The sequence below is a fragment of the Ursus americanus genome, chromosome 25 (genome assembly GCF_024610735.1).
Source record: "Ursus americanus isolate L20-20 chromosome 25, mUrsAme1.1.p, whole genome shotgun sequence".
NCBI classification, from domain to species: domain Eukaryota; kingdom Metazoa; phylum Chordata; class Mammalia; order Carnivora; family Ursidae; genus Ursus; species Ursus americanus.
Window position 1 is genome coordinate 28,013,397 of NC_142151.1, and position 20,327 is coordinate 28,033,723.

The following is a 20,327-nucleotide window of genomic DNA, read 5'->3' on the forward strand; positions in this document are numbered from 1 at the left end:
TGATCCACAGAAAAGGCTGTCTGTGGCATAAAATCACATTGCAATAAAAAAATGTTGTCTTGAAATCAACATACTGGAGCCACATCCAGAAATCACAATTCTGGATGATTTACAAGTCAATCAGGTTATCCACTGAGCAGTCTCTTTTGAAGCTGACCAGTCTCAGATCCCTTAAATAGATTTTCCTTTTGAACATAAACTCCCCACAGAAACACCATTTCTTTCAAAACAATGTATATGTTTTGAAATAGCTCTAAAAAGAAAAACACTGATTTTTAAGTTTATGAGTTTATGAAATGACGAAGCACACCTTGGACCCTACAGACAATATAGCTTATGCCCAATTCTCACCAGTGGTCCGGAGCTCATGAAAATCATTGGGTAAAGCCCTCTTCCACGTATTTCACCTAGGTTTAAGAAAACGAAATCTATTAAAATGCAAGAACTAAAAAAATTTTTTCAGCAGTTTCTCTACTTTAGGTGTAGCAATTATTTTTAGTGACATATATTTGACATGGAACGTTGCATAGAGTGTACACCATGTCGATCTGATACATTTACGTACTGTAATAGGACTGCCATTCTCGACAGTTAGCTTCTATCACCTCTCATAATTACCATTCCTTTTTTGTAGTGAAAATAACTAAGATCTAGTCCCTTGGCAAGTTTGATGATTATGATACAAATGCTGACTCTAGTGTGCATTGGATCTCCAGGACTTGTCTACTAGTTATAAGTTTGTACCCATGAGGAAGGAATTTATTTCACTTTGCAAAATGAGGGAAACAGGGCTCCAGAATTCGAGTGACTCACCCGAAGTCAGACTGGTAGGGTGGGCACTCAGGCTCTAAACCCAAGCCCATGAGTCCAGCACTCATCACAGTCTGCTATGTCATATTGCTCCCTTGAAGGACAGGAGGAAGTAAATTATTTCATCTTTAAAATGATGCTGGTACGCCATTTTTCTTCTGGTAAAGTAACCTACTTATTAAAAATATCTCACTATGAAAAATCCATGATGGAAAGACTTCTACCTGAAAATTTATTCTTTCTCTATAGTCAATCTTCTTTTGATTGTTTTAGGTTGAGGACCTGAGTCAAAGCCGAAAGGGAAAATTATAACCATAATTCTAAAACAATCCAGAAGGCTGATGAAGAAAGTGTGAAAAGAACCTGTGAGCTTCTTAGGATCAAACGCCTCTACTATTAATAATAAGTCGGTATCATCCTACATTTATTTAAATATCACCTGCTCAGAAAGACATCTGCTGGTTATACTACAGATGACCGTATAGCCCCTACATCCCAGATTCTTCTCTTTCTTCCCACTTCATTTTCCCCCTAGCATATCTACCTAATATACTGCAAATTTTATTTTCTTATTATGTGACCACTCCCTACTGGAATATAAGCTTGATAAGGGCAGGGATTTCTTTTGTCCATTTTGCTCAGTACGGAATCCCCACAACCAAGAGGAGTGGGTCTCTAGCCCCTCGTAGATCCTCCTTACAAGTATTTGTGGAGCAAGGAAAGGAACAGATTATATCTGAGAAGAAAAGAACAAAACATATTAGATGGCATAACACATTAGGGTAAATGCTGTTGATTTACATTCAAATATTATTTGAAAAAGGACCAAATACTTATTTGTAGCAAGTACAGATCAAGGCAGCTGTTGAATGAGTGAGTCGCGGGCTCCCACAGGGAAAAAGATAGCATTTTACAGCATAGAAGAGTACTATCTGGCTTGAATAAGGGGTAACACCTCCATTATAGGCTTGCAGTTCTGCTAGCTATCATCTGAAGAGACAGAACCATTCTACAGGGTTCAAGCTGACAATTTCAAATCAAAGAAATGCTAGGTTGGAAAATTATAGGGCTTCCTCAGTTAATCCACAATGAAGCCAAGCATGGTTTTCAATCGGTTATAAAGATAAAGGTAAGTTTTCCCAGAAAATGTTCCTTTTTGTAGGAGAATCTAGTATGTAATATAGTGCTACAAGTTAGAAAGAAAATCGTTTTTTCTTAAAGAAAAAGATACAACATCATTTTACCATATGAGAAAAAACATTTCAGCAGGATTAAAGAAGTTTGTAATTAATTTTTTTTCTGAATTCAGAATGAACAATATTTAAAAAGCAATGAGATAAATCAAAGATCAAAGGTGTTTGTAGATAGATTTAAACAAATTTTTAAATGTTTACATCAACATATAATAAAAATTAAAGATGCATCTAAGTGGCTCAGTGGGTTAAGCGTCAGACTCTTGGTTCTTGGTTTCGGCACAGGTCATGATCTCAGGGTCATGAGATCCAGCCTGGTGTCAGGCTCCATGCTCAGTGGGGAGTCTCCTTTCTCTCTCCCCTACCCTTCCCCTCTGCCCCTCCCCTCACTCATGTGCAGCTCTCTCAAATAAATAAATAAATAAATAAATAAATAAATAAATAAATAAATTCTTTAAAAAATGAAAGGCAAATAACAACCTTATGAATAAATACTTGCAACTTACGACAAAGGAAAAATATATGTGTAACAGCTTTCATAAACCAATAAAAATACTCAGAAAGTAGATGGTAATGACAAGAAATAAAAAATACAAATAGCTAATCAACATATGAAAAAAATTCCATTAATGATTAAAAAAAAGTGAAAGTGCCTATCAAACTGATATATTTGGTTATACTCATGGTGCAAGAGGCTCCCATTACTGCTAATGGCAGTGAAAACTGATTTAGCTTTTCTTTTTTTTTCTTTTTTTTTTTTTAAGATTTTATTTACTTCTTCTACAGAGATAGAGACAGCCAGCGAGAGAGGGAACACAAGCAGGGGGAGTGGGAGAGGAAGAAGCAGGCTCATAGCGGAGGAGCCTGATGTGGGGCTCGATCCCATAACGCCAGGATCACGCCCTGAGCTGAAGGCAGACGCTTAACCGCTGTGCCACCCAGGCGCCCCCGATTTAGCTTCTCTGAAGGGTAATTTATCAGTATACGCGCGTGGAAAAAATTATGCTATGTCTCTAGGCATGATTCTAATTTGGGAAGATAGAGTAAGGAACAAAATAGCAAGATCCCTGCTTTCATGAATCTTTTATTTCAGCCAGGTAAACAAAGAAGATGATTTCAAATAGAGATCAAGGCTACAAGTGAAATAATCAGCATAGTATGATGAAAAGGACTTTGGGAGGGAATGAATGGTGCTACTTTAGACTGAGAAGTCCTCTTTGAGGAGGTGACCTATCATTCATTCACTCACTCAGTGCCTTGTAGGTCTCACAGACTGTTCCAGGTGCTGGAGAGTCTTCAAACGAGGAGATGAAAGTTTTAGCCCTCCAAAACCTCACATTCAATAGAGAAAACACAACCCACAAACATGAAAAAAAAAATCATAACGTTGGGAGACAGTAAGTGCTGAAGAAAAGGGGGAGGCACGAAGAACTACCCAGGCAGCAGGTGATGCAATTGACAGCAATTCAGGAAGGCCTGTTAAGAAGGTGACATTCCAGTCAAGCCTGAGGGAGGTGAGGGACAGGGTGAGAAGGAGCTCTCTGGAGAGGGAGGAGAAGGAGCTGGACAAGGGCTCTGAGGTGAGAATGACAGCACCTGATCATGTGAGTCAGGGAGGGGGACGGAAGGTCGTGCTAGGGCTTCTGGATTTTATTCCAGCTACAAGAAGACCTGGAGCTGTTGACCAAGGCAGACGGGGAAGGCCATCTGATCGCAGGAGAAAAAGGTACAAAGTGGACAGGCCAGTTAATAGCTTTGTTCCATAGTCTAAGGGAGACAGTATTTTTTAAAAAGATTTTATTTATTTGAGAGAGAAAGAGAGAGAGAACATGAGAGCAGGTGGAGGGGCAAACGGTGAAGCAGACTCCCCGCTGAGCAAGGAGCCCAAAGTGGACTTGATCCCGGGACCCTGGGATCATGACCTGAGCTGAAGGCAGACGCTTAACCAACTGAGCCACCCAAGCACCCCTAAATGAGACAGTATTTATAAAGATTCTTTAAATAAATGTCTGTGTCCTCTGACTCAATGATTTAATCTCAGAATTTATCCCAAGAACACAATCTCCCCCTCAGAGCATTTCCCTGGCCTCCATACACTTCCGAATCCAGCACACAAGTGTGTGTGTGTGTGTGTGTGTGTGTGTGTGTGTGTACCACACATACAATAATAGACACACTTATTTTCTTCCCAGATGTCCCCATCAACCAAATTATTTCCAAAACCTTCCCACCTCCCTCTTGACTAAGAGCTGTACCACACCTACATAAACAAGAGATAGCAACTTTGTTTTGTCGAACAAAATGGGTTTGCCTGTTCATGAAATGAAATGACAGCTGGTGTGTTATTAGCAAATATTTTTAATTCTGCCATTGTAAAAGTCTTTAATATTTTTTGCTTTATTTTAAAATCCAACACCCACTCCCATCTGATTTTTAACCGTCTTAACTCCTCTATTAGATATGTTTCTGGCATCCTGGCATGGTTCTGGTATGCTTAAAGAACTTGAGCTCCCTGTCCTTTTTCTGCTTGAATACACACACATACACACACACACACTCACACTCAACCTCTAGTATACCTGTTTTGTAAATTCAAGTTTTGAAAATATTAAGTGTGCCTTAAAAAAAAAAAAACAGGGAAAAAATGGGGCTCCTGGGTGGCTCAGTCATTAAGCATCTGCCTTCGGCTCAGGTCATGATCCCAGCGTTCTAGGATCGAGCCCCGCATCGGACTCCCTGCTCAGCAGGAAGCCTGCTTCTCCCTCTCCCACTCCCCCTGCTTGTGTTCCCTCTCTCGCTGCCTCTCTCTCTGTCAAATAAATAAATAAAATCCTAAAAAAAAAATGGCCTGCCTGTTACACGTATCAACACTTTGGTGGTGGTGTTACCCAAGTCACGTTCTCTCATGATCGTAAGCTGCCTATCCAGAAAAGGCTCCCAGCACAGGGCTGAAATGTCAACAAGGATTACCTGACACCCTTCTCTCATTGTAGCTTTCTTCATAAATAGTCATGACTGAATCTGGACACGCAGGAGACCAAGGCAGCGACAGGTACTCAACCGTCAATTTTGCCATACTGCCTGGGGACACTCTGAGCACCCAAGAACATTCCAGCTCTCCTCATAATCCAGTGGATACCCTGGAGTTGAGAAAAAGCCTCTGGGCTCTTCTAGTTCCACTTCAGAGTAACAACCTACAATTCAGAGCACACAGACACCAGGGACCCACATAAAGAAAACAAAGCAAAGTGAAGTTCTATCACACTTGAAACTTGAAAAATTAAGGCTTGCGAGAATTAAAACTTTATTACTCTCTGTTACATGTCCGTGGGTAAAAATGATCATCCCATTTAATGTGTCCTATTTTTCTTGACATGAGGTTGTAGGAGTAGAATTTAAATGATCATTATTTAAAACTTCTTTTCACTGAATCTTTTAAATGCCTTACAAGATGCACAGTGGGTACGCACGCTTCTACTTCCCACATGTTTTCATTTCCTTCCTTCTTTCAGATGCAGCTGAAGGTCTGTTCCTAAAAGCGTCACTGATTTCACTGAGCGTTTATCTTGCTGGGACACATTATTACATTCATGGAATTCGTGACTGAGATCAAGAAAAGGAGAATGTGCTGCATACATTGGAATGTCTCTCACTTCTTCCACATACTCCTAAGTCCAAGGGCACCTTTGGCCCTGCAGGGCTCCAGATGCCAGGGGCGCTCTGGCCTACTGACCCTGCAGTCAGCTGCTGCTGCTTCAGCTTACACCTCCTCCTTCCCCTCTGTGTATTCCCGCCACAAAAATCCTCTGAGCAGTTACAAATTGAAATACTCTGTATTCAAATGAACACATTTTAATGTCTGAATGAATACATCCATTATTATATATGCTTTGCCATAGAGCAATTAACGATCTCAGGTGACACATACATAAATACACTTTTATGAAGAGTAGAAATGAAGAGTGGCAGAAGGGGAAGAAGGGAAATGAAATGTTATAAGAATTCAAGATTCTATTCAATTGCCTATTCTGTTATTTCTCTATTTCATTTAGATGGCTACTATAATCTAATTTACATATTTATAGATCTACTTTGATTTAATAGTAACCCAACTGATTTCCCAGTCTCTAATCTTCCCCCACCCCGTGCCCTCCACTCTCTGGGATAGTGTATGAAACAAGAGAACTAAGTTCTTTCCTTGCTCAAAGCAACTGAAATTGTGACTCTGGCCCCAACATGCCTTTTTAATCATTTTTTCCTGTCCCCATGAATCTTCTATGGCAAATCTGCCTGGAAAAGGAACCAAATCATGTAAAGGCATGCATTCCCAACCAGTCACTTCTTTATTTATAAATGGACTAGCAATCCTCTTGTGTAAAAAGGCAGTGGTAGGAGTGGGTGGATGTTAAAGATAGGCTAGTCCCAACATTTTCTCTCATAGAATATCCACAGAATTAAAACAAAACAGTCCCATTTCTTATGTGAAACTTGCAAAGGTCTTTGGCATGCACATGTATTTCCGAAAACAGACAAACGAGAAACATCTCTACATTTTAATGTTCACTTTCTAATAGCCCACATGGGACAGTTCAATGAATACATCAGCTGGTCATTACTGGCCACCGCTTGTTGACTGTTGTCATTCATCGTGCCGCCTCTATTGAAGTGCTTGACAGGTATTCACGTACTTATGCACTAATTAAAATTGTTCATTTAACTCAAACCATTGAAATCATTGGGTTTTAGGATCTTGGACCTAAGTCTGTTCTCCATCTCAACCCCAATTCCAGATTCACTTTTAATCTAAATAGGACACTTTGATTCTTGTGTTGTCAGACTATACCACCCACAACTAGTCCCCGAAGTACCCTTTCTTATTCCTAGAAGATTTTGGCAGTCATTTTCTCCAACACTATTTCTGCCACAAATCTGGCTGATTTCAGCACCCATATAGATGATGAGCCCTCCGCTGGAGCTTCTCAATTTCTCAACTTCCTTCCAATAATCTTGTTCTCCACCCGACTTCAGCCACCCACCCCAGTGGTGAGCCCATCGGGACCTGGTCCCCAGCAATAACACCAAGCCTTCCGGAGCTCCATTTCAAGCACTGCTGTCTCCATTCACAACCTTGTAACTTCTCAGCTCCTTCTAATGCTCCTTCCACCTTTTGAGACTTGCTATTCATCTATCCAACTACCTTTTCTTTGTCCCTAACTCTTCTCTCACCCTCATTCCCTCTTCTCCTAGCTTAAATTCCAACAATACACCATTTTAATCCCTTCCTCCTACATGCTCTCAATACTCTTATACTCTTGCATACTTGGGAAAACCCGTTCTGATGAATCTACCCTCCATCTGTTCTGCATCTATGTGCTACCCCTCAGTGTCTCCAGAAGAAAACACACAGCTAAGCTAACTGGTCAGTCTCCCTCTAAATTGGTGATCATTAATCTTTTTTTTTTTTTTTTAAAAGGGGGCTTTATTACTTTTTTTTTTTTTTAAAGATTTTATTTATTTATTTGACAGAGATAGAGACAGCCAGCGAGAGAGGGAACACAAGCAGGGGGAGTGGGAGAGGAAGAAGCAGGCTCACAGCGGAGGAGCCCGATGTGGGGCTCGATCCCATAACGCCAGGATCACGCCCTGAGCCGAAGGCAGACGCTTAACCGCTGTGCCACCCAGGCGCCCCAGTGATCATTAATCTTGAATGCTTTTATGTTGCCCAGCAATCCTACATTTCCTAGTCCATGCACTTTGTCACTTTTTTAGAGAACTATTTCATACTTCATCTTTTTTTCTTTTAAAACCCTCAAACCCTTTTCCACAACACTGCTTCATCCACTAGGTGCACAGAAGCAATTAGAAAATTGCCAGAAGCTCCCATCCTCACATGTACCCATACGCCAGGATAAGTATTCTGCCTCCTATCCAGCGACTATGGATGAACTGCACTTTGCTCCTCTCTGACACCAACCCTTCTTGCTGAGCACGAGATCTCATCCCCTCTCTCCTACTGAAGGTCATCTCTCTAGCAATTCCCCCTGTCTCCCGTATCCTTTTCCATCTCCCCCCACCTCTTCCTAGTTGTCTACTGGCCTTGACTGTATGTGGGATGGATGGGGGCAGAGATGGATGAGAAAGAAGAGACTGTGACCACCTGGAAACCAAGAATGATGGCATCATAGAACTTTCATTTCCCTACAGGTCAATTACAGACTTCTAATTCTCTAGTTGCAGTTTGATTTTAACTAAAAATAAAAATCCCATTAGCAAACAGACACTGACAGTTGTGGGGGAATTACAAGTGACTAACACTGATGCTGGCCGTGGTTCTCTCTCATATCCAGAGTCCTTACCTAGTGAGATATCTAAAAATCTAAGGACCTTTGTTTATGTAGGAATAAATAGATCAGAGGCCAGAATAATCTTATGCACTCCTCCAAAATTCAAGCACCTGTTCACAACCACAATATATATATTTTTAAGCTGCAATAGCTGTATCTGTGGGGTAGAAAAGAAACCCAGATGGTCACAGTAACAACACTCCTCTTCTTCAGTTTAAATTACCAGCCAGAATGAAAACACAGGGTTTATCCTGTTCCAAAGAAAATTAGCGAACCCAGACATGCCATGCTTTTGCTAAATTCTTACTAGCTGCATTAAGTGGATAACATGAACATCTATTACCTGGTCCAGACACACTGTCTGTTGAAGGTGTGGGTGTTGGGAACTGTTGTCTTAGTAAGGTTTTGCTTTCATTATTTATCTGAAGTGAAGTAGGACTTGTACCTGGAGAGAACATGTTAAAAATAAAGATGAAAGCCTCGAAACAAAATGTACTCTATACAAAAACAGCTTTTTTTTTTCAAAAGAAAATGCAAATCTAGGATTACAGCAGCCTCAGGAAAAGTCAGTTTTGCTCTCACTTTGCCCAAGGGAGAGTATATTCTTACAGAATTTTAAGGTGCATTTTAATGTTTTAGAAACTAAAATAAATGAAATACTACTTTATGTTTTTTTTCTTTCATAATGCTGATTTCTATCACACTCACTTCTCGCAAACCTACTCTAAAGAAAGAGGAATTGTTTTCGTAATATCCGAAAAGTATTTATCTTTCATTTTGAATTGGATCCAGTCCAAGAAGACACTCACCCTGGCAAACACACCTGGCTTCCTTGGCTGGGCACAGGCAGCTCCCCAGGTGGCAATGCCATATAGGACAAAGGGACCCTTTTTATGTCTACATACTAATGGGCCACCAGATTCTCCCTGAAACATCAAGAAAATGTGTTCTAGAAATTTGTTTTAATCAGAGCTCCTGCTTTCAATTTTGGAACAGGAATAATCAATAATTTATTCATAACACATTTCTTTAATTTAAAAATACTAAAACTTTGTCTATTTGTATGCCTTTGAGTACTTAAACTCAAATAAATAAAATCACAAACATATTACAACTGATACCACAAAAATACAAAGAATCATGAGACTACTGTGGATAACTATACACCAAAAAATTGGATAACCTGGAAGAAATAAATTCCTAGAAACATACAAACAGCCAAGACCAACTCATGAGGAAATAGAAAATCAGAACAGACCAATATGAGCAAGGAGACTGAATCACTAATCAAAAACATCTCAATAAAGAAAACTCAGGACCAGATGGTTTCACTGGTGAATTCTACTAAACATTTAAAGAAGAACTAACTTCATTCCTCAAACTCCTCCCAAAAATTGAAGAGGAGGGAACACTCTAAAATTCATTAGATAAGGTCAGAATTACTCTGATACCAAAGCCAGATAAGGACACCACAAGAAAAGAAAAACAGAGGCCAATATCCCTGAAGAACATCGATGCAAAAATCCTCAACAAAATACTAGCAAAGTGAATTCAACAGCACATTAAAAGGATCATACACTATGACCAAGTGGGATTTATTCCAGTGATACAAGGATAGTTCAATATACACGAATCAATGAATATGATACACCACATTAATCAAATGAGAGTTTAAAAATCATATTATCTGAATAGTATAGAAAATGTATTTGACAAAGTGCAGCATCCTTTCATGATAAAAACCCTCAACATATTGGATATAGACAGAACATATCTCAACATAAAAAGGTCATATCTAACAAACCTATAACTAACTTCTTACTCAATAGTGAAAAGTTGAAAGCTTTTCCTGTAAGATTAGAAACAAAACAAGGGTGCCCACTCTCACCATTCCTATTCAATATAGTATTGGAAGTCTTAGCCAGGGCAATCAGGCAAGAAAAAGAAATAAAAGGAAGGAAGGAGTAAATCAAGAAGGAAGAAGTAAAACTGCCTTTATTTGCAGATGATATGGTCTAAGAAAATCCTACAGACTCCATCAAAAAACTGTTAGAACTAAAAATAAGACAAAACAAAAAAGCTGTTAGAACTAATCAATGAGCACAGTTAAGTTTCAGGATACAAAGCAAACATACAGAAATCAGTTGTGTCTCTATACACTAACAGAAAAATATGTGAAAAAGAAATAAACAGGGGATTAAGGAGGGCATTTGCGATGAGCATCAGGTGTTGTATGTAGGTACTAAATCACTAAATTTTACAACTGATACTAATATCACACTGCATGTTAACTGGAATTTAGATAAAAACTTGAAAAAAAGAAGAAATAAACAAAAAATAAAGAAAACAATCCTATACACAAAAGCACCAAAAAAATAAAATACTTAGGAACAAAGTTAACCAAAAAGATGGAAGATCTCTACACTAAAAACTATAAAACTCTGATGAAAGAAATTGGTGAAGACACAAATGGAAAACATAATCCCAAGTTAACAGATCAGAAGAATCAATACTGGGTCCACAATCCACAAAGCCACCTATAGATTCAATTCAGTCCATTTCAAAATTCCAATAGCATTTTTCATAGAAATAGAAAAAAACAATCCTAAAATTCATATGGGCCCCCCAAAGACCCTAAATAGCCAAAGCAATCCTGAGAAAGACCAAAGATGGAGGCATCACATTTCCTGATTTCAAAATATGTTACAAATCTGTAACAGTCAACACAGTATGGTACTGGCATAAAAATAGACACAGACAAATGGGCTAGAATCATGAGCTCAGAAAAACCCTCACATATACAGTCAACTAATATTTGACAAAGAAGCAAAGAATACTCAATGGGGAAAGGATAGTCTCTTCAACAAATGATGTTGGGAAAACTGGACAACCATAAGCAGAAGAATGGAATTGAACCCTAGTTTATACCACTCACAAAAAAATTAACTTGAAATGGATTAAAGATTTAAATATAAGGCTACAAACTGTAGAACTCCTAGAAGAAAACACGGCGGGGGGGGGGCGGAGAAAGAGGGAAAAAGCTTCTTGACATTGGTCTTGGCAACAATTTTTTTTTTGCGGGGAGGGGGGCGAAGGAAACCAAAAGCACAAGCAATGAAAGAGAGAATCAAGTGGACTACATGAAACTAAAATGCTTCTACACAACAGAAGAAACAAACAAAATGTAGAAGCAACCTATGGGATGGGAGAAAATGTTTGCAAACCACATATATGATAAATATCCAAAATACAGAAATATAGAAATAACTCATACAAATTGATAACAAAAATGACGCAACCTAAAAAATGGGCAGAAGATCTGAATAGACGTTATTCCAAAGAAGATACAGATGGGTAACAGGTACATGTAAAGATGCTCAACTTGACTGATCACCAGGGAAATACAAATCAAAACTATAATGAGACATCACGTCACACTTGTTAGAATGGGTATCAAAAAGACATAAAAAATGTTGGCAAGGATGTGGAAAAAAGGGAACCCTTTTGCACTGTTGGTAGGAATGTAAATTGGCACATCACTATGGAAAATAATATAAACATTCCTTAAAAAAATTAAAAATCGACTACCATATGATCCACTTCTGGGTATATACCCAAAGGAAATAAAAACAGGTTATCAAAGAGGTTATCTGTACTACCATATATATTGCAGCTTTATTCACTATAGCCAAGATATAAAAACCACCTATTTATCTGTCACAGGATGAATGGATAAAAAAATATGGCGCATATATATGAAACGGAATATTACTCAGCCATGAAAACAAAAAGAATCCTTCCATTTGCGACAACATGGATGGTCTCGAGGACAGTATGCTAAGTGAAAAGGCAGACAGCAAAAGACAAATATTGTATGCTATCGCTTATTCATGGAATCTAAAAAAGCTGAACTCAAAGAAACAGAGTAGAAGGGTAGTTTACCAGAGGCTGAGGGTGAGGAGGGGAAGATGGGGGAGATCTTGGTCAAAGCGTACAAACTTCCAGTTATAAGGTGAACAATTCTGGGGATCTAATGTACAACATGGTTACTGTGGTTAACAATACTGTATTAGATATTTAAAAGTTGCTAAGAAAGTAGATCTTAAGCGCCCTTATTAAAGGAAAGAAATGGTAATTATATGAGGTGATGGCAGTGTTGACTAACTACTGTGGTAAGCATTTCACAATACACAAGTGCACCAAATCATTACACTCTACATCTGAAACTTACACAATGTTGTATGTCAATTATAGCTCAATAAAGCTGTAAAAAAAAAAAAAGCCTTCAAGCATAGGATTTACATTTTAAAGTAGCCTTCCTGATTTTCAATCAGCCCCTTTATTCTTTGACAGAAATGTACCTAGAATGAAACTAAATCCTTTGTCTTCTGATTAAATAAACTGAGCTTATGACACATTTGATGTGGCTGTGTATTTTATACAAAGAATTTCACAGAAGAAATCCTAAAGTGGGAACACGGAGATAGATTCCCTTGTCTGTAATGTAGAACAAATAACATGTTCTCTGGGCCTAATTTTTTTCTATATGAAGTAAGGTTCTACTTAAGACCTCTTTCCAGTTTGTAAGTGGTCCGATAGGTCAAGTAAGGTTTGTTTTTTCTTTAAATTAGTTATTCAGTACCAACATGTACCAAATAAAGAATTTTTCTTGCAATTACAAACATTCCATGATCCAGAAAGAGCCTGTCTAATTCATGTTTTATTGCCAGGGTCTATCACAGGGCCTAGGATACGGTAAATATTCAATAAGCAAATGGTACCTATTTATTTTTAAAGAATTATGCAGTGCCTACTGTGAGCTGGGCATTCTGAACAAGAGAGAGTATAAACAAATTAGATGGTGAAAATAGCTATAAAGAAAATATTTAGAGCAAAAGGTAGAGAATAAAGGCAGGAAGTTGTGTGTGTTCACATGCTCGTGTAGGTGTATATAGTTTTAATAACATTTGAGCTGATACATGAAAGATAAGAAAGAGCTGCATTTTCAAAAGCCAGGAGGAATAGCATTTTATGCAGGACAGATATCTGGGCTAAGGCCCCAAGTTAGGCAGGATGTAGCGACTTGTATGGTCAGAACGTAATCAGTGTGGCTGAAATACATGAGCCAGAGGAGAGAAGTATGAAATAGATTGGAAAAGTCAGTAGGAACAGGACATACACTACTCTGTGAAGACAGAGTTCACCATCTAGGTCAAAGAACTTGACACTTTAAAGACGATCTAGGATGTGTTGTGAGCAAAGCGGCATAGGATTCTGCACTGCGTCTCTGAAACTCCATGTCTCTGCATTCCAACATTCTACTTCACCTTCCTGGATGAGAAATTACATTAGCAGGTCCGTTACTTCTGAGCACACACAGGAGGGTGAAAATCAACTACCTGATAGACATACTAGCGTCCACTTTATCAAAGTTTCTGAACTCACCTTGTTAGTAATTTAGTGTTCTTTAGCTAGCCACCTTTATTAGCCAGAATCTCAACTCCTATTTTCCTCCCCTTGTCTTGGCAGCAAGTTTGATCGTGCTGCAAAGGGACAGTTGGATATAGCTGAAATAAATGCCACCCAAGATGACACCTCTGTTATGGACCTAATTCCTTCCCTAATTCTCCTCTGCTCTCTTCCTACAGAGTAAGGTGTTCCCTTAATGTCAGATGCTGTCAAACATGACCGAAACAGCCATACGTAATTTCCTTGATTTGAAGCAGAGAGAAAAACCATCCCTCAAAAGGGGAAGAATGGCATTAATTCAGAGCACTTTTCTATTTGATATTTATAGTATAGCGTTTCTGTCCTTTAGCAGATGGTGTGAGTGCCCTTCCTAGATTCCTCAAGTCTTCCAAGCCACATCCTGGCTCTGTGCCTCAGGGCTCTTCCCCTCCTCCACCCCATCCATGAGGAAGACCAGAAGTGCGGAAAGTGCAGAGGGACCAACAGACCCCTCCTCCAGCAGCCCTGGAACTATGACTTTGGGGAAGTAGTATATAAATATCCCAGTTCCCTCACCCTTGGGATGGACAAATGTGTTGCCTCCCTTTTGCATTACTGCAGGATTAAGCTCAGTTCACTCACTGTGGTAGCTGACCTCATAGCGTATCTCACGTTTCCTGCCTTCCCTTCCCTAGACTACCCTCCTGACTTTCCTACCAGCAATGTCTTCACTTCTTAAACAGACCACTGACTTGAATCTTTGTCTCAAGGTCGGCTTCTGGGGAATGCAAATTCAAATACAGAAAACAGAATTTGAATAGTACTTGACATCACGAAAGGGTTTAACCGCCATAAATTGATACTCAGTGTTAAGAGGGGACCTCCCTCCTTCTCTCCTCACATTTTCACATGGAAGGACTTCTACCTAGATTAACACTCAGTTTTCTCCCATTGGTTCTTTTTCTTGACTAAGGGGAAAACGATCAAAAAGCAGCACAGACTAGAGATTCATCCTTTCTTCCCTCTGTTTTCCAGACCGGTATGAAATGATAAACCCATAGAAATGTATCTGCCCTGAAGACCCAGACGTTTCCATCAGTAAGCTGCCTCAAATCTAGACTAACCATTGAAGGAGGGTTACCGAGCATCAGAAACCCTTTTTGGTTGTATCTCTAAGGTCACATTCCTCACTTGGCTTCGTGGATATGAAAGCTGGTGTTTTACGATCCATTTGTCTATATTCCGTCTTCCTTTGATTTGAACTTGCCAATAGCATGCTTGTCCAACTGACATGTGAATATAACTATACCGCTTTTGTCTCTAAATAGCTGAAATTAAGCTACTGTTGGGGATTTGTTTTCCACTGCAGATGCAAACCAGTTTTTTAAAGTTTCTCATTTTCTTCATGATTATTTTATTTTAGTCTGTGGTAGAAAATTAAATGTGAGCACACAGGAGATCAATATTAATTTAACACCATAAAAACCTTAAGTCATCAGTAGGATACACTGACTTAGAATCCTTCTTTGCTTGTTCCTTTTCCCAAAGCCTTGCGTCTCTCTGAGGCCCTATGTGCTCATGGGCTCCTAGTCCCCACCTGCTCTTCTGCCTCTAGGCTGCTTCCGCCCTCTCAGCAAGTTTGGAGTAAGGCACTCACTCTTCCTGTTGTCCTACTGGCCTTCTGGAAGGGCGTGCTGTGGGGCCACCGAGTCACCTGTGCCTCCAAGGGTCTCCTCCTGTCTAAGGAGAATCTCCAGCAGATGATGACTTTGGATCTTCCTCTGGAAATCTAAGTCTTCTCACCCAACAGAAGTCTTTCCCTCAGGGCGCCTGGGTGGCACAGTGGTTAAGCGTCTGCCTTCGGCTCAGGGCGTGATCCCGGCGTTGTGGGATCGAGCCCCACATCAGGCTCCTCCGCCGGGAGCCTGCTTCTTCCTCTCCCACTCCCCCTGCTTGTGTTCCCTCTCTCGCTGGCTGTCTCTATCTCTGTCGAATAAATAAATAAATAAATAAATAAATCTTTAAAAAAAAAAAAAAAGTCTTTCCCTCCAGAGGCTGCAAAGCCAGCACACATCTTCTCTGTGAGCCCTCCTGGGGGAGAGGAGTAAGTACGCTCGCAGACCTCGCCTTCTAACACGGGCACCTGAAGCAGCTGTAAGCGCCCTGCTAGGCCACCATCTGCTGAAGAAACGGATCCAGAAAGACAGCTTCATAATGGAGTAAACAACAAATTATGGGAGAAAACATACTTAAGTTCAGACTTGCTCTGCACTCATGTAATTGCCATCACTCAGTTTCGCCTGAGCTGACGTAGATTACTGAACCAAACGATGTAAGTGTCTCACGCCGAGGTCTTCATTTTCAAGTGTGGCATCTTTGTAAAGGAATACACTGTCAGGAGAACCACATCAGAAACATTTTTTTTCTAGCTTATTTTTTATTTAAAGTTTAGTGTTTCAAATATTGCTACATGAGAGTTCAGAAAGAAAAATTCAGCAAGATATGAATTGGTATTGTACAGGATTTATATGATTATATGTTTTTTTTTAAGATTTTATTTATTTATTTAACAGAGATAGAGACAGCCAGCGAGAGAGGGAACACAGCAGGGGGAGTGGGAGAGGAAGAAGCAGGCTCCCAGCAGAGGAGCCTGATGTGGGGCTCGATCCCATAATGCCGGGATCACGCCCTGAGCCGAAGGCAGACCTTAACCGCTGTGCCACCCAGGCGCCCCTATATGATTATATGTTATTACATAGTGTATTTCTATATAAAATACATTATAAATGTGACATGTTTATATGCTTTCCTAATATAAACCAAAATCATATTCCTTTTTCCTCAACTGTCACTGAGAGTGATCTCAACCCCGATTTAAAAGGACAGACCATGAAGGCTAAAAGGCTAGCAATGAACACTGGGACACTCATAACTGACCCTCAGGCAGGCCCGTGTTAGCATGTCCTCGGCACGACTTAATCTATCATTTTGGATTCACGACTAATTAAAAAAAAAAAACTAAATTTAGTATTAGAAATCACCTTACCTTTGTATAGCACTTTCCTATGACTCAAACCCCATAACAACATTGTGAGGTGGGCTGTTCGCATACATGACCACACAGAACGCACGCACAAGAAGTCAGAGGTCTGAAAATCAGATCTCACAGCACCTGTGGGACAGAACTAGCCATTAAGCCGAGGTCGGACTCTAAAGCTTGTGCTCTTTTTAACGTACCCATCTAATACATAAACACATTTCATGTATTTAAAATCCTCTTTTTAGGGACCATCCCCACCACTATTCTCTATCATGTCTTAACATTGAGAACTCATTTTCTCTCAGATTGGAAGAATGAATTCATCTTTCACAAGACCGTAACCACCTCTCCATTGTCTGGAGGTCATGGAGGTGGTGACGGTTGAAGGTATCAGAGAATGGGTGCATTTATTCAAGGGCTTGGCAGTCGGTCGGTCAAAAACATATGCACTGAGTGTTTACTCTATGCCAGGTAAACCTGTAACTCTGGGGCAGAGTGGTGAATTACAGACCTGATGCCATGAGCTTTCCACTCTAATGTATGAAACACTGGGGTGGAGAATGATTTTTTTTTTTATTTTAGAGATTTTAAAAATTTATTTGAGAGAGAGTGTGAGAAAGAGCATATGAGTGATGGGCAGGGCAGAGGGAGAGAGAGAGAACCCTCAAGCAGACTCCCCACTGAGTGCAGAGCCCAACATGGGGCTCAATCCCAGGACCCTGAGATCATGACCTGAGCTGAAGCCAAGAGCTGGCCACTTCACCGACTGCACCACCCGGGCGCCCTGGAGAATGATTACATAAGCTCATGTCAGGTACATTTGTGTGCGAGATGATAACACTGGGTCGTGCAGAAAGTGATGGAAGGGCAGTCCTGAAGCAGCAAATTGATCGGAGGAGGGAGTGCTGTGTGAGCCGCGAGCAGAATGAGGAGGAGGCAGCTGGGAGAACAGCAAGGGTGTTCCAAGGCTCAGAAAGCAGAGCAGGTGTTGCGTTTAAGAGAAAGAAAGAAGACCACCATGCCTGAAGGGGACAAAGGGAGGAAAAGAAGTTGGAGAGGTAAGTGGAGGCCAAATCACATAGAGTTTTCCAAGCCAGACTAGCAGTTCAGATTTTATTCTAAATGTTAAAAAAAAAGTCACTCAAAAATTATCAACCAAACCACGCTGATTTTAAATCCTAGCTTTGATATGTATTAGTTACAGGATCTTGGCAAGTTACTTAAATCTCTAAGCCATAACGTCCTTATTTCCAACATGGAGAGGAGAAAAATCTCATCTGGTGGCTGGGCAGACTTTAGGAAAATGCAATTTGGCCGCAGGTAATACAGAAAGCTATGATCGTGAACACCATACACAGTCAAAGATAAATTCCCCTCTCCCCAAGCTCTCAGATTCCAAATAAAGGACACATAAACAGAAGGAAAGCATAAAAGAAAATGATCTGATACAGTGAAAAGAGGTGAAACACAAACACAAACCCACTGAGATCTGTCAGTATTTTGCTACGGCTCTAAGAACTCTGCCGTCTCGCCCAGGGGTCAGTAAACCACAGCCAGTGGGCCAAATCTGAGCCAGCCCTGGGCTTATTTAGTACAATCTGGGAACTAGTGATGGTTTGTACACTTTTACATGGTTTTTTAAAATCCAAAAGAATATTTTGTGACATATGAATATTTTATGAAATTTAAATTCGTAAATGAACTTTATTCACAAATAAAGTTCTACTGGAACACAATCCATTCTGTTACATACGTATGTCTATGGCTGCTTTGCCCTGTAACAGCCGAGATGAATAGTCATGACAGAGAACATATGGCTTGCACAGACTAAAAACTTATGATCTGGCCCTTCACAGATCTAACCTACCTACAATTCTTCACCCTAAAGGAAAAATATAAAACAGCTCATTCTCTGATCACTTACAACTAAATCAAACATGGGTTCTAGCTTTCAGAAGGAAGAAAGGCTAAAGCAGATACTGCTTCATATCATCTCCATGCCAAATCTGCAAAACTAACAACTGGCAGTCATGTGTATGCAAAAGTAAAACGTTTACCTTCATTAATGCTTCCCCATCCAGTCGCAGCACAGATCTCCGAGGAAAAGAGTGTGCTTTCTGGGAGACACACCGGCCTCACGATGGAGTTGAGCTCCCGAGGAGAGCCCAGCTCTATCAGGGCGATGTCGGAGTCATAGCTCCGTCTATCGAAGTCTCCGTGCCCCGCGATGTGTTTTGTCCTTCTCACCTGTTTCTGCGGCGAGCAAGCGACTTACAGGATCAAGTCAATGAGACAAACGACTTCCCTGCATAAGAGTCCAAAATAAACCTGAAGTCTCTCCATTTCCATACATCAGCAGTGAAGGGGACTCTGTACGAATTTAAAAGGGCAATCTCTGTTTACAATTTGCAGGAGGCCATGAACCGCTTTCTGAGGATTGGCAGCTCTGGAGAAACCAGGCTGTGTGCACCTGTGTACACAGACCTGACTTTGCACTTCCTGACCTTCCTCCCTTGATTCTCTGATTCAGCTGTGATCTCAGATGGTATCTTTAAATGTTGGTATGAATGGCAAGTGTAAAGGGGCATGAGGGGACGAATACTTAATGACACGTTTTAGCTAAAGGCATGCCCCAGCACGTGATAACACTTAGGACACGGGCAGAACTGTCCTTAGAAACACTTCTCGCCTGCTCAATTGGTTCTGCACGGCTCTGTCATGATTCCCAGCAACAATGGTCCAGAAGAGCGGATTACTTTTCCTGGAGAAAGAACAAGGACAAAAGTCTGACATGAAGAGACATTTTCCACTTGATCTAACCCCATGTGGCTCTACCAACAGGCACTGAGTTTCGTTCAGCCGGACGTCCCAGCCACTCCCGCCTGGTGCCTGTGCGTGCTCTCCTTGCTGGGAAGGTACGCCGCACCTTCTGAGCTACCTGGAGCGTGCTTAGTTATGTATCCTGCCACCTTCTTGTGGCCCTAGAATGTCTTTGGAGCCCCTACCAAATATCACCAAAGGCTAGTTTTAAGTTGAGAAGGGGAAAAAAAAAAAAGTACAGCTGACTTTAATTTCACAGTGATGTTAAGAATACATGAAAAAAGGCGGGGCGCCTGGGTGGCTCAGTCAGTTAAGCATCTGATTTCAGCTCAAGTCATGATTTCAGGGTCCTGGGATCGAGCCCCGCATTGGGTTCCCTGCTCAGGGGGGAGACTGCTTATCCCTCTCCCTCTCCCTCTGCCACCTCCTAACTCACGCCCTTTCTCTCTCTCTCTTTCTCTCTCTCCCTCTTTCAAATAAATAAATAAAATCTTTTTTAAAAAAGAGAATACATGAAAAAAAACCCACATTTATAATGAGGTAGTTTCTGGCCTATGTTTTACTGTTGAAAGTATCCAAACATTATCTTACAGAAATACATCTCAAATTGTTCTCTTTTATCAAATCACCAGAATTAATGGAACGAAGGTTAAAAAAATGTATCAGTTCACA

At 40.4% G+C, this 20,327-nt stretch overlaps 1 protein-coding gene across 1 annotated transcript in view; it reads right to left on the reverse strand.

The window, feature by feature from the left end:
- OVCH1 (ovochymase 1) overlaps positions 1 to 20,327 on the reverse strand; it is a 62,669-nt gene that overhangs the window by 15,512 nt on the left and 26,830 nt on the right. The window contains 9 exon segments of the mRNA XM_045811799.2: positions 311 to 342; positions 344 to 407; positions 4,974 to 5,126; positions 5,129 to 5,197; positions 8,691 to 8,786; positions 9,117 to 9,279; positions 15,831 to 15,973; positions 18,893 to 19,088; positions 19,518 to 19,596. Of these exon segments, the coding sequence (XP_045667755.2) occupies positions 311 to 342; positions 344 to 407; positions 4,974 to 5,126; positions 5,129 to 5,197; positions 8,691 to 8,786; positions 9,117 to 9,279; positions 15,831 to 15,973; positions 18,893 to 19,088; positions 19,518 to 19,596 (995 nt within the window).